The following is a 15,590-nucleotide window of genomic DNA, read 5'->3' on the forward strand; positions in this document are numbered from 1 at the left end:
CTAGTCGAATTTAGAAGATGATGTAGGTAGATTTTTTTTAAATATATAATAATATAATATTAGTACAATATATTTCTACTGATCATGTACAAATAACAACGCGCTATAAATATATCTTTGGTTTGCTACAGTTGAAATAAAAAAAAACGTAATAATATATATTATACACAGTAGGATAAGAAAAATTAAATTCATAAGATAATTATCGTTTTTATACAAAAAATAACTTGTTTGATAATATTATATGATTTAATAAATACAACACGACACCATCGCATGTCATACATTTTAGCATTAAAAATCATATAATTAAAAAAAAACTGTATTGATAATACAAAAAAATATAATATAATATAATAATAATAATAATAATAATGGTATTTATATAGTAGTATAATATTCAATAATTTTGATGATTTACAATAATATTACATGCTTAAAATCTAATATTCGCTTGAAACTACCTAAAAGGATATTTACAATATTACAACATATAGTAAAATATTTTCACAGGGACTGAAGATACAATATTTTATTTTGATGGCGGCCCGTTTCGATGTGTCTAATAAATACTCTATTATACTATAACAATAATAATAATATGATTGGTTTTTATAATCAATATTATTATAATTTATTATTATTGTTGTATTTTCGGTGTGCGCTTCTTAGCTGATACCAATGTACGGCGAAGTGACTGCACCGCCTGGGTTGTTTGCTTGGCACGGGGACGACGCGCTGCCCAGTGGCGAAGATGCGCTGGCGCAAGCGGCAGAATTGGCACGGGTAGCCGCCACTGGCGATCTAGCAGCCATGCTGGCGCTGCTGCCCGTTTCGTTACCGCAGATCTCGTGCCCGCCGTTGTTGTTGTTATTGTTGTTGTTGTTGTAGTAATAACGGTGATCTAAACAACAAACACGGTGTGTCAATTAATACCTAGAAAAGCGATAAAGACAATAATAAAAAAAAAATTGTCCAACAAAAGTGTCGCCGAAATAATTTTTTACAACCAAAAAGTCAAGATCCGTGGTGATACGACGGAGATAAATAGTACCTAAGTATATAATTTTAAAATATCCGTTCATATTTACAATACAGAACTGATTGATTTTTAATATTTCACGTTTGTGCGATTAATAAATAAAAATTTATTCGAGATTTTACGCCGTCAGAGTGGGTTGGTTTTTTAAAAATACTATTACATCATGTTAAGCTACTATTAGTGAGTTCAACTCGAATCTATAAGGATAAGTGTATGGTTTTAAAAAATTAAAAGGGTATGGATATTTGATCGCCATTTGAATATAACGCAACAATACGACATGTTTGTGCAATTTTTGTTAATTCACATAATATTTTGCACAAGGCATGACGACGGTAGAACTGCATTTTATATTTTATTTTAATAAATAACATCTGGATAGAATAAAATTATTAAGAGATACATTTCACGCGGCACACGGGCTTGTACCAAAAGTGTATATGAACTAAGGTCCACAAGACATTTTTACAGTATAACCACTGTCATTGGAATTTCTTCAAACATCATGATCAATATCATATTATGTTATGTAAAACGGACGTGTAGTGTGTTGGCCGTAGCACCACGGATATTTGATTTCAAGACGACATTATTACAGAAAATGCCGCTGGTCGACGACGAAATAAAATATACCTACTGAGAAGACTGCTTGTGCCGGTGGTGCTGTAACTGTAACCGGCGTACGGGGACGGAGAGTATTGCGTATACGGCGAACTCGTGTACGACGCGTATTCCGTGCCAGCGCCTGAAAACAAATACAATTTTTAATTATTATTGCTGTTAGATAGCGTTTATACAAATATAATATTCGTCGACAGAGACACCGCAGTACGGGTATAGAATAACGACCGAGTAGAGGTGTACAGCGGTGTCGTTTATTTGGGTCGTTGTCGTATGCGGTTTTACGCGTCGGGTGTAAGTGCGCGGTCTCGGAAGGAGAGAGGCTTTTCCATATTGTGCGTAACAATAATAATGTATACTATAACGCGAAGACTTAAGTGGTATATTATTCTTACCTGAGGTGTAATGAGTGGCGAAACCGGGCAACATGGCTGGGGTGGCCGCCGCGTATACCACACCGTTCTGAACGTTGTTATTTGCCGGTTGCAATACGGTCAGGTTGGAAGGATCGGGAGACCCGGCGGGAGTGACGTCAGCAGACAGTGACGACAGGGAGACACCGCCGCCGCCGCCGCCACTGGCCTGAGGCCCTCCGGCTCCCCCGTCGTTACTAAACCCTCCCGGCGTACCGCTATCTACACGCCAGACAAATCAAAATACAAAAAGCGTCAAAAAACATGCGTTTTTCTAATATTCTATACTAGGTTAGGATAGACTAACAACATCAGCTACAGGCGCTATAGACATATTTATTATAACATGATAATGAGAAATGGTCTGAGAATGGCACACGAGAGGCAAACTACATAAAATTATGATAAACATACTACTTGATAAGTCACAAAAAAAAAAAAATACAAGTTTATAAATTGCAACTCTCAACTCAAAACAACTATCAGCTTTCTTTCCGTTTTTGTTTGTTTTTTTGTTCACGATGATGACAAAGCGTCTCTCTTTACGTGCAATCCATAAGATGTCTATGACGGCCGAGTAGTATAATATTGTAGTGTACAAAACAAGTACATTAAACTATAAGCAAAATAACCTAAACCTACCTGTATGATATTGCACAGGTGACAGGTGTGTGTGGTCCACTAAAACTGTGCCGGGACTCATCTTTTGGATCTCTTGCATGGTTAAGGGGGCTAGAGGGGTGACTCCGCCTACTACAAAAACACAAAACAAAAAAAAGGCCGTCTAACTAAACTATCGTAACAATATGGTATTATAATATTATAATCTACTCCGTATTATAAATTAAATACAAATTAACACAGCGTCATGCGCGTTACATATGATTACACACAAGCGATGGGCTAAAGTGTTGTAAAGGCTAATTTAAACATAAAACGAGATATCCTTACCGAGCGTGGTGGGCACTGGAGGAGTGTACACCGGTGTCGCGTTCTGAGTCTGTTGCGGTTGAGTCATGCTCTCGTAAAGGTCTGCAGTCAAAGGAGCTGCGGAAAATGCCGTTTGATTGGTATCGTAGAACGGCGAGGTACCTCCACCGGACGTGACGCCGGTGCTCAGCTCGGAGAACAGCTTCTGTTCGTCTTTCAAACACCATTTGCTCGGCCACAGCTACACGTTAATAAAGAAAAATCGAGCTTAAGTTAGCAAGAACGATACGAGTAAAACGACGCAAGAGTCAAGTCTCTTGTTCAAAAGCCACAACACTTACTGATACGTTCGAGTACAACGAAGCATCGCCGCCGTTGTAGTGTAACTGAGATCGTTCTCTCTTGATTTGCAGCTGATTGTCCGAATTCAAATCTCGGTTTTCATCTGAAAAAATCAAATTCCAAATAATTTCATTACCGTTCTGTACACAACACTGTTGGCGTACTCGAACACCTATCGGGGTTTTCGCTGCAACATATAAATTAGTCACACCCCCTCCCCACCGCCCTTGCCCCGTGTTTTTGTCTCTGTTAAATCCGTACATCCTCGAAAAAAAAAACAAATAAAAGAAACGCATACACGCATTGTATGCTTGTGTCCCGTGACCCTTTCGGATAAAAAAAAAAAAAAACACCGAATGGCTACACAAACATTCCCCCGGGGTCAGAGAGCAGATTGTGTTTCGCTACTTATTACCCCGTTCCCGTTGGGAATACTCGCATTCAAAAGCTTTAAATGTCAAACTAATATATTGAATTACGCTGTGTAGCCCTCTTGCAGCCGGGAGCTTCCGAAATAACCGCGCACGGATAGCCGCTTAATGTTGTCAATTCGACATAAATCCGATTGCCCACTTGTGAGCGCACCACTATATTATACTACCGTAATGGCCTTTAGAATGACTGATCGATTTTAATATTATAATATTATGTATACATAACGATATAATGTATTGTGTGCCGGGGTAGAGTAGAAGACACGAATGTACATAAAAGTAAAATAGTAAATAATACTATTATTCGTGCACGTCAAAAAAAAAAAGGCATGAGAATAAAGTACAGTGGAATAAGTGGAAGGATAAGACCAACACAAACGGATTCTATGTCCGACATTTCAATTAAATTATGGTTTAATAATTAATCGTTATAATATGACGTTATTATTATAGCAATATAGTCGTCGAACACACGGACGAAGACGGAGAAAAACAAATAAATGTTGAGGATGGGACATGTTAGGGTGGCCGACCACACACTTATGTACAAAATAAGGCAACATTTTATATTTTATTATAATTATTGATTTCAAATCGAAATTTTCGTTGGAAGTTTATTTCACATTTGCATTTTTCGACATTTCCCAATAACTATCAAAACTCTAAATAATAAAAAAATAATATATTATTCATCCGTTATCGTGACGAACAAAACGTCCGGCGACCGTTTATTGTGATCGAACAATAACATAATGAAATTGAATAGAGTGTGCGGCACGTGTGCCGTAGGTGTAATGCACAATAGTGTACAATACTGTGTTTTAGCTGTTATACGGGTAACGCGATCGGCGAGTACAGGGACAAACCATGTCTGTGTTATCTGTCAAACTCCGGACGGTCGAAAAAAAAAGGAATTGAATTTCGTTTAGGTACTGCTGGACCACTGATTAAACACACAAGCGCACGTGGAACAGTGAATCAATTCCCAAAGGATGAAAAAAAGTCGTTTTTGTTGTCATTTAGACGATTTTCAAAAAAACAGAAGAATTTTTTCATTAAAGCGAATTTTTTTAGAATCTGAAACATTTTGCGCGTGCACTGCCACCGAAATTTGTTGGTACGCAAGCGCCTACATTGTATTATGATTATTCTTATATAATACATAATACTTTAGAGACAAAAGACTTATAATGTATACGTATATATAATGTACACATTATGGTCGTACTGCGGCCGTTACGCGGAGTCTTAAAAGGGTTGAGTCAGGGGAGAGAGACAAAAGAGGTTTGAAGTTCATCAAAGTTTCGCCAAAGTGTATAATAGCGGGTATACGAAAGGACCTTTTCGCAGTATCGACGACGTATCGGTGCCACGCGTACAAAGTGAGCCTAATGCGTCTAAAGGAAAGGAATGATCCGAAGAAATAGCGCAGCGCTGCGGACAAAAGGGGCGAGGGGAAAGGAAACCCTTTACACGGATACGCAGACAGGGTGAAAAGCTTTTGCCGCATTGTGCCTACTCGGTTTGAAGTTCCTTCGTATTGGCAAGGTGATTCTTGTATATCTCGCCAATACAAAAGCAGGACTTTAAAATATTCGGCGCACGTTTTTTTTTATGTGTGTAACTAGCAGGTATCGCGTTCGACCGATCCGAGCCAACACAATCTTCGAGATTTTATGCTTGTACCGGGTTGCCGAAAATGTATTATTTTTAATGCAGTACACAGTATGCGACTTTATGTTAAAGTATTTGAGTTTTTACGGTTTTGTTTTTTTTCCCAATGCATAATTTCAAGGATAGTTCAGGTCGTCAACACCAAACAAACACAGTGCGGGTGTACGCGATAATATAATAATATGTATGTACATAATATTATATTATAGGATTTTTTTTTGTTTTTTGTTTCTAAGAACCCGGTCTGTGTTATGTATTTTATATTATTGATCAATCTGCGCAGAGTATCAAATATGGCGCGCGTTAAAATAATATTATTATATTTATGTACTCGGTGATATTTTAAGCAATCATTTTGAGCTTAGATAAAAAAAAGTATAGGTACATAATCAAATAATCACGTAACTTTTTTTATTTATGTAATACATTTTTTTTTTAGTGCACAACATAGTAAACCTATCGTCATTGTTATGTTTTTTTTTATTTCAAAATACAATGTACTTTATAATAAATTTTATAAAATATATTTATGTATTTTATTTTTAAAAATACAATGGTTCTCGATTGCAAATAAATTGGGTATTTGTTACGATAGGAAAATAAAAATGAAATAATCGTATAAATATTGAAATATTATATTATAAAAAAATCATACACAGAATTAATACAGTTCAAGTACCTATTTTGATATTGTAATAACGGTAGATTTTACTATATGCAGCATGACACCAAAGTTCACGAGGAGTCCCAAAGTTATAGGTAATTGCATCCCTTACTTAACCAAAATATATAGCATCAATAATTGTGAAGTGTTCGGCCTTTGGTATAGGGTGCGCGGATCAGTGTCTGATCTAGTGAATATATGTTGTCAGTTTTGAAAGATACGCTGTATACCACTTGTATACTTAAATCTGAATTATTTGTTTACTTTTTTATTATTATTGTTATTATCATTATTACTACATTTTATTCTCTTTTATTTTAATGTTTGTGATTAGCAGTAGATTAATTGCCTACTAGAATCAAATGTGTTTTCTTTTGTTTAACATAAAAATATCAATGTTCAATTGTTTTATTACTATTATGTACTTTTTTTTTTTTTTCTTCAAAAATTATGTCATTCGATTGATTAGTATGCTGTGTTGTACTGGCAACCCGAATAATTGGCAGCTCGCTTTTATTTGTATTAATAAAGTTGTTTATATATATATACCCCCACTTTATCATCTTATCGCAAACAAACATATAAAAATAATAGCGTAAAGAGAATGCATTTTTTTGGGTTGACAACAAGTTAAGAAATTGCAATAACCTTGTATATTTAGGCCATGAATCTTGGTACCATACTATTTTAGTAATCAATATACTTTTGATACTTGATGCAAAGGAAATGTGATTGCAATATACTTATTTTGCGGACGGGAGGGAGCAAACGGATATTTACCCAAAATTCTATACGATCATGAGAATTAGTAAGAGTTTTTTAAGGAAATCGTTCCCCGTTGCCATCTTGTTCATTTATAACAATTAGTAATCAATGACTCAACCGATTCACGTAACGTAATATTATATATCATTCTGTAAACTGCCGTAGTTTGTTACGAAACATAACGGTTGTAAAAAAAAAAAAAAAAATACAAATCGAACCATTTGATTCACTGTGGAGAAAATTATACTATTATTATATTTTCATGTAAGAATTTTCTCAGAAAACCGCCGTTAAAGGTCGTAATTGTATTTTTATAAAGCCGTTCGGTAATCATTCACACATAGAAAACCCTATAGATAGAACAAAGCAATACATTGTAATGGTTGTAAAAACCAGCAATTATCTTTTTCTATTATACGTTTACGTTTAAAAAATTATAATAATATGTATAAAATAGTAATATTTATTAAAAATAACCGTATCATAATTTGTTATAATAATAATGCGATATTGGAAACCTATGCCGAACGGTCGATTGTTTATGATGACTTGAAGAGTATTAGTTACCATTGTTTTCGAAACGAACGTGCTTCCAGTCTATTAATCTGGAGTGCCCGGCGACGGAAGGAGGAAGCGAAAATCGAGTACAGCTTTTAAAGTATATAATATGTAGATATAGTGCGGCGGCTGTGTTTAGATGACGTCCCTTTCCCGTCGATTCCGGGGTGATGGCCGGGAAGGTTATAGTACACATAGTAATAATCCAGAAGAGTTTCCCTATATATATACACACATAAGAGCTGCTGTAGCGTACTTGGGCGGTGAGTTTGTTTGTAACGGTCGACCGGGCGGCGACGGCGGTGGCGGCGGCAGCGACGACGGTATGTATAAACTTATCGGAAAACGTAAGAAAGGGCGAGTCGTAGGAGAAGAAGCGTATAGGAACGACCGGCGAAGGGAGGAGACGAGGACGAGACGGGGAGGGGGCGGTCGCGTGGGGTAAAAGCTTTCGAAGGATGTCGCTTTGCCGAAGGGACGGCGCGGGCCGGACAACTATGGCGGTGTAATGGAGCGTTGCTAGGTAACAATATAGCTTGTAGAACTTTTCGGTATATCCCTATCCCTCGCCTACAAGTCGAATCCACTTCTCCCACCCTCTCGGCCGGCAGTTCTTTTCGGCAAGGAAGCAAACTCCTTGGCAAAGAAAATACACCACACTCGCGCATTGCCCTTTGAGCGCAATCATTATATAAATATATATATATATATACATGCTACACTTAGAGCGTTTCTTTTTTTTATTTTCTTCCCGCGTCCCCTGGGAACTGCGCGTAATGGTATAACAAGAGTAAAACAAACACTAAAACGACAACAGCTGCAAAATTAGACTTACCGCCCGCGTGATGGTGGTGTTGTTGGTGATGGTTGTGGTGGTGGTGGTGGTGGTGATGGTCCAGGTCACCACGTTTTCGCTTCCCCGTGGTCACGTTACCGTTGGGATCGTGTTGTGGTATACCGAGTATACCGTTGATGCTGTACCGGTCATGCTGTTGCTGTAGTCCACCGCCTCCCGGTTGTTGTGGGGCAGGAGCATGGGCGATGACGGATACTGGACCTTGTTGCTGCTGCTGCTGTTGTTGCTGCTGATGGAGTTGCTGGCTAGACGGAGTGCCCGTACTGCCGTTGCTATTGCTGTTCTGTTGATGATGCTGATTCTGCTGCTGCTGTTGATTGTGCACGTGCTTTGCTTTCTCGGCGGCTTTATTTCGAACGATTCTGTTGGACGAAATAAAGAAAAAACGAATTACTTTCAAGTTGTACATAACTATAAAGGACATTGCCATATGTGTATTACAATACCGGTGCCCGCCCGGAACCGGCGATGTATACCAAATCTCCGCATTCTCTAATTAATGCGGTCCCAGGCATATTTAACGGTTCGGAAAACATTATTATTTACTATTATTATCGTGTGCGAGGACCGACGACCAAAACTTTTGCGGGTGGTAAAAATTATACCTACTTACACATTATATATATTTCTGCACAGGGGGTTAGTATAGAACTCCCACGGGGCGGTGCGGCAGCAACTTTTAAACTCTGCGACCAAAAGTTACTGCGGCACAATGCAAACGGCGACGGCGGCACCGCATAACTATGTTAAAAGCTTCTCGGTCCGTTTGTCCGAGAGAAACAATACCTTTTGCCGGGACTAACTCCTTAACTCCGCCAATGCGGTATAACTTTTGAAAACGCCGAATTGCCTTTTCCCGAGCCGCACCCGAAACGGTCCGCTTTGATTATTATTATACCATCATTATTATAATTATTATTATTATTGTAAGCGCGGAGACAGTGTTCCGCACCGTATCGTTTTTGCCTTTAATACGTTTCGAGTTACTCGGGGGGGGCCCATAGAGGTCGGCACGGTAAGGCGAAGGGACAACGACAATTTTATGTGTACGGGAGCAAACTGTCGCTGGATGACTACTTACGAATTAAACAATATAATACGTTCGGCAGACGGGGAGGTGCGTATACCCATCAAGGATATTAATAACTTTATACGCAATAACGGTTATGGTAACTGCAGTATAGTCGCAAGTCCAGGAAGTTCAGCGCACGTGTCCACAGCACCGCCGCACGTGTCCTCTCATACACACTTTCTATATAATATAGTTTTTTCTTTTCTCCAAACTAGTTTTTAATACTGTAACGATTCGCATTAATCATCGTGCCGCAAATTTATTACCATCTCTTTCGGCGCGCCGGTCGGTGGCCGCCGTCACCCTTATGCACATTCGCTACGATCAGAAACAAAAGCGACTATTTTTCCCGTACATAAACGCTATTAAACATTTTCCATTGATAACTTCCAAATTTATATTCTGTCCCGCTAATAATAATAGCATACGAACAACCGCACAGCTATAACAGAGACAATGATAATGTTATTATTATTGTGTTGCTTATTGAATATTATTGGACCTCGGGATATCGTCTATTATTTTCGTCGACAATATCGGTTTGTTTGGAAAAAAACATACAATTTCGCCTTTTGTTTTCGATTACACAATGCCATTAAATTATTCAATTTAATTTTCCCCGCACGTTGCTAAACGGCCGCGCAGTTACGGCTCCGTAAACAAAACACGGAATTAAACCGAGTAATACCTATCCACAGTTTGTTTGCTTTTTGACAGAACAGGCCGCGTGACCGGACGCATCAACAGGTCTAATAACATAGATAGAAGAAATGCGATTAAAAAGTAACACGGAATCGCACCCCTATATCCCGACAATCGGCTAAGTTGTTTGATCGGATAATAAATTAATGGTAAACAATTCGTTTGCTTAATTATTTATGACAAGTCGGATAACTTTCAATCGCATAAATATAATCGTTTCATCATTCATGTAAAAAATCAAATATACTTAATTTTGTTTGGGATATCAAAATTTCTAAAATTTGTATTATAATAATATATTTTATTTCTTGATAATACCTATATATATATATATATATACATATATTACAATAATCTTAATTCAACTTTATAACGCACCTTAGGACTTTTTTGTTAACGGCGCATTTGTTTACCGTATACAATATAATAATACAAATAAAAAACAACAGCTATTGGTCTGGCGTTTCATAATATGTTTATACAAAAATATGTGTAGATAAATCTTCTCCCGTTGGATAGAACCCGCCCTTACAAAGGCGAAAGGGTATTTTCTAACTTATGCGAATGGGATTTATCTGGTATTTTACACGACAAACATGTTTATCGCTCTGAGTGGTGCGTATAATTTAGGTTCGCACACGTTTTGGGGTGCATCGGAGGGACCTCGAAGAGGGGGGCACGTCCCTTCTTTTTATGGTTATTGTATGGAGCGACGCCGCTTATTGTGTAAATGGCGCATTGATGGAGTGAAGCCGGTTACACAGTGGCGGATAAGTCAAACCGACTTCTCTGTATAATAATAATAATAATAATAATAATATAGTATATAGTATATAGTACAACATATTATATAGCTGACTACTGCTGCACAATGATCAGCGGGGAGTCCCCGGCAGATGCACTTATACAACGCACAATCGCACTTCTCCGGAGCACGTCTGCTTCGTCGTCGGATTCGGGATTCCACCGAGTGCGTATAATATAACATTAATACAATAATATTATTTCGTTTTTTTCGTTTTTGGCATATGTGTTGTACGCACAACACACGAGGGTATATATATATATATATATAAACCCTTGTGTAAATATATATATATTTATTTAAAGTGATAATAACATATTATATACGACCGAAGACGACTTATAAGTATGCTGGCTAGTGGTATATGTATGTAGTATGTATCCACCCCGTCGTCGTCAGAGTTGGTGATCACGGACCGTGTTTCCTATATGTGACGACGGCGATGCAGACCGCAGTAAAACGTTTCACTTGTAACCGGAAAAGCTTGCACACGTTTTGCCCCGAGAAAAACCTCTTGAAACGCACGAACTAACACACACAACAACAACGCGCCGGCAAAAGAGGCAAAGACCGAGGGGGTGCCGCCGATATTTGGGCACTGTATGTGTATTATATTATGTACTCGGTGGATGACGCGGGATGAATATATGCTACATTCATACCAGCCACTCGAATGTAAAATCATCTATACCATATATACACAATACAAAATGCTATAATGATATAGCGAGGGATACGAAGATCGCGTGATGATCCGCAGTAAAATGAAAAGTCACTCAACGCCATGTAAAAGGTTGAACAAAACGAAATGACATGCTTTTGTTTAGCTACATACATGCATAGTAATAAATATTTTAACATAATATACCAAGGTAATGAGGAAAAACATACACGGGTACAGATAAATATATTGGTTAAAAGTGAAAGAAATTCTGATGGCTTCGATTAAAATATTATTTTTCAATAGTTAATTTATAAATTAATTTAATTAACAGGTTTACATTTTTCGTTGAATTATGTGAAAATTAAGTGATATTTTTAAATTGGATAATTCAAAACAAATTTCGACAACATTTTTATTGCTAAAAAAAAGGAAACTATTGAATCCACTAAAACTTATTCCTTAAGGTCATGTTTTTATTAAACTAGCAAACAGAACAATTTTCTAAAAAAAAGTATTTAGGCAATAAATATACAATCTCAGACGTACGCAGAAAAAAGTTTTGAGGTATGTTTATATACCTATAAAAGTCTATTAAAGTATAATATAACATTAAAACTGAATAAGTAAATAACCATACAAAAACCAAACATTTTTGGGGGTGTTTGAACACCCAAAACACCCCCTGAGTACGTGAGGGTACTCGATGTTAATATCTAGTTACTTATAAATCATGTTAATATAACTAAAATGTCAAAATAATATATTTTGTCCATTTAATTAAATAGTTATAGTTACTCAAGACTGTCGATTGAACATAATATAGTTGTGTAATTACACAGCTAATTGCATGATGATGATTGTGACGGATTTGTGAATGTGCATCCCACATGTACGTGGTTAACCGAGAGGCACACTATAGATTACATCATTCGCACAAAATAAAAACAACATTTCATCGATTTCCCCCCCAAATTCTTAATTTTTTAATGTAAACTCCTGTGTATCTATTAAACAAAATGTTTTACCGTTATGCTTTATTGTGGCGTTTGTATTACAGTAGGACAGACATTTAAAACGTGAATATTTTGTAGTCAGTCTTTACATATCCAGTAGTTTCCCACGACCATAATATTGCGATTATGTTTTACAAAAACGAAATATCACGAAACAATTTTCGCCAGTATACTTTCGTTTTTCATTCGTACATGCATTTTATAAATTACAAAATAATAGACAGCATACATATATTTCGCTCACTTACGATGATCTCTCGTGGCACGCCACTAGAATGGTACAAATAATATTATATGCTTTTGTTATAATTTACTCTATGAGTCGCCTTGAGTTAAAATATTATGATTGTAGTTATGATACAAGCAGTTAATCCATAGGACTTTCTTAAGCTTTATTAGGTAGCTTTTAATGATATTTTTACAATTTGTTTTGTATGAACCCACAAAATCTCCCAAACGATTACACCAATTTCTTTATGTAACTATAAATCAAAACTTGTACCTGAAAGGTACTTTATTGTAGTAATACTTTATTCTTTGAAATTAAAAAAAACTATCCCCAAAATTGTAAAAAATACCTAAAAACATTTACAAGCTTTACACTTAAATTAACGGCACTATAACTTTTAACTTTTAACTTTTAACTAGTTCCAAATGTATATAGAATGTTCTTTACTAACGATATACGTTAACAAAACCAAACAAATATTATAAACCCTTTCTCCTAAAAGAGTTATAACTTCTAGAGGTAAATCTAGAGTGAGACTATAACATAAAATTTTCTCAATCGATAATTCAACTTTTTTTTAGTATAACAAACTACCGGAAACGACTAAAGCTTTGTACATTTTGATGAAAATAAATAATGTTTAACGGTTAGCTGCAAAATAATAGTTACAATTGTTTATTTTTTTAAGTATAATATGTTTTCATTTATATACATATCGTGTGGATAATATATAGTTTTTTGCATTTTGTTCGCTGATCTGTGACAAACACACAATTCGTTTCTATTCAACATATTTGTACCATAGTGAGAGAGAGAAGTGTTCTAGTTATAATGTTTGTATGGCAAAATATTATTGTAAGCAAGTTTTTTTTTTACATCGAGCGGTTTTAGAAACCTGTGACACTAACCTTTATCACTATTGAGTCCCGTTCATATTGGTAATAACGACCGTAATTATAAAGGAAGCAAACAAATACTAATAATATGTAGGTTAATTGGATTTTTGGTTTGGCGATTATCTTTAAACTATAAAATATAGTGTGTTTGACGATTGAAAAAAAAACCTAAGAAATGTGATTTGTTTTCATAGATTAGGTAACAGTTGCGGTTGGTTTACTTTTTGTTTTTCGGATCGATTGTTTTTTAAACGACACCTACTATCTATTTATAATAAACACATTTTAATATGTGTCATCGAACAACTGTCTCGCGCTATGGTTGTGTCGATGAAAAGTATAGCAGACACAATTGACTAGTTGTGAACGTACCTACATAATATTATATTATGCACTGCAATGGTTCCGAATGGAAAAAAACCACTCAGAACGTTAACGAGGCGTTCTTATAATGTAATTATTTCGGGTAAGTTCAGGCCTTTGGTCGGCCAATACGCATTGAAGCTGCTTGTTTTTCGTCGTCGCCGAAGTGTGATCTGTATTTGGGACCATCACAAAAAAATAAAACGCTATAATTCCGTTGTAAGACGGCGTGATCCGATTGGTCGCGTTTTAATGGCATTTGCCACGTCCGATTGGCCGGATACACGACGTCAGGGTGGAATTATTGCCGTTATATTATGATTATCGCATAAGGGGTGAACGTCGACCCCTCATCGTTACTCCGCCACCGCTTATACTACTACTTCTACTACTACTATAGGCCACCAGAGACAGTTCAACCGTATTGCACCACACGCTTGTACTACGTGGTCCTCGTCTACCTCGTGGCACGGAAAATGCCATTTATTGTGTAATATAGTACCATGCCCCCCTCCCCCCCCAATTGTATTCCTCCTTGCGCGATTCTCCAATAATTCGATCCACTTGTTTTGCGACAAACTTGTAATTGGTTGAGCGCGTTTTATTGTCATTTGTCTGTATATACGGTTTATTCACTTTATTGAATGCAACATACATAATACCTACTTACAATACAATGGATACTATAGGACGATCTATTAAGTGTAACATTTTCTTTGTTAGTGCCAATTGGGTTTCACATATTTATGTTAGTATTTTACGGTGAAATTTTCTAAAAACAATTCATTAACTTTACTAAATTTTTCATTAGGTGTTTAGGGACGAAGGTCATAATCATTTATATTATAAGTTATAACCAATAATGTATCATTGTACAATTATACGTATCTTAGTGCCTATATATGGCATGAAAATAAGGTTCGAAACACTCCACTGCATTCCAAATTAAATAGAAAAATGTGTGTGGCTAATGGGTAATCGTGTATTTATTCAGTATGGAAAAAACCAATGCAGTATTTGTGTAGTAGAACAAAAATAATTGTTTATGTGATACCTAATTCTACAAAAAAAAACATGATAAATACCGATTATTATTCGGAAACAGCTTAAGCAGCCCATGCAGGCTTATCGTTATCCTTTCCTATGGACGAAGTTCTCTGATTACTTTTTATTACCTATTATAAAACTCTCCTTTTTTTTCTGTTTCCTTCGCCCTATCATTTTTAACCTATCGTACGTTAATCTGTATTACGGGTTTGGTATTCGCATCTGAACATAAAACATTTTTATTTGCGAATCGGCTCTTCTAGTCGTGTACCGATTATTAAACGAAAGCGTTCTCCAACCTGACAACAACATGCATTTATAGTGTGTATATGTGTATACTTATATCCGTTCAGCCATATTATTGCGACACGACGTAGGACACATTTTGTGGTATGACGTTTGAGCGGTTACAGTGTTGTTAAAGTGTTTAGCATGACACGGGTTCAGTTTACCGTGGCAAATCTGCGGTTTTCCGTGTGGACAACTAGTGTCTTGTTGAA

General features: G+C 36.4%; 1 protein-coding gene across 7 annotated transcripts in view; it reads right to left on the reverse strand.

Moving 5' to 3' along the window:
* Nucleotides 1-385: 385 nt before the first annotated feature.
* Nucleotides 386-15,590, reverse strand: part of LOC126835375 (paired box protein Pax-5-like) — a 68,047-nt gene continuing 52,842 nt past the window's right edge. For 4 of the 7 annotated variants that reach the window (XM_050567912.1, XM_050567913.1, XM_050567911.1 and 1 more), the window contains 7 exons: nt 8,279-8,661; nt 3,348-3,451; nt 3,028-3,247; nt 2,719-2,829; nt 2,059-2,298; nt 1,680-1,787; nt 386-904 (listed from right to left, as the gene is read on the reverse strand). In XM_050567912.1, the coding sequence (XP_050423869.1) occupies nt 669-904; nt 1,680-1,787; nt 2,059-2,298; nt 2,719-2,829; nt 3,028-3,247; nt 3,348-3,451; nt 8,279-8,661 (1,402 nt within the window). In that variant the 3' untranslated portion in view covers nt 386-668. Of the gene's footprint in view, nt 937-1,675; nt 1,788-2,058; nt 2,299-2,718; nt 2,830-3,027; nt 3,248-3,347; nt 3,452-8,278; nt 8,662-15,590 lie in introns of all 7 variants that reach the window. The other 3 variants (XM_050567915.1, XM_050567917.1, XM_050567918.1) reach the window with 3 other exon arrangements.

This window comes from Adelges cooleyi, unplaced genomic scaffold (assembly GCF_023614345.1).
Source record: "Adelges cooleyi isolate 19-005CV unplaced genomic scaffold, UGA_ACOO_1.1 ACOO_flye_CR_arks_rails_tigmint_CR_PRNA_23, whole genome shotgun sequence".
NCBI classification, from domain to species: Eukaryota; Metazoa; Arthropoda; class Insecta; order Hemiptera; family Adelgidae; genus Adelges; species Adelges cooleyi.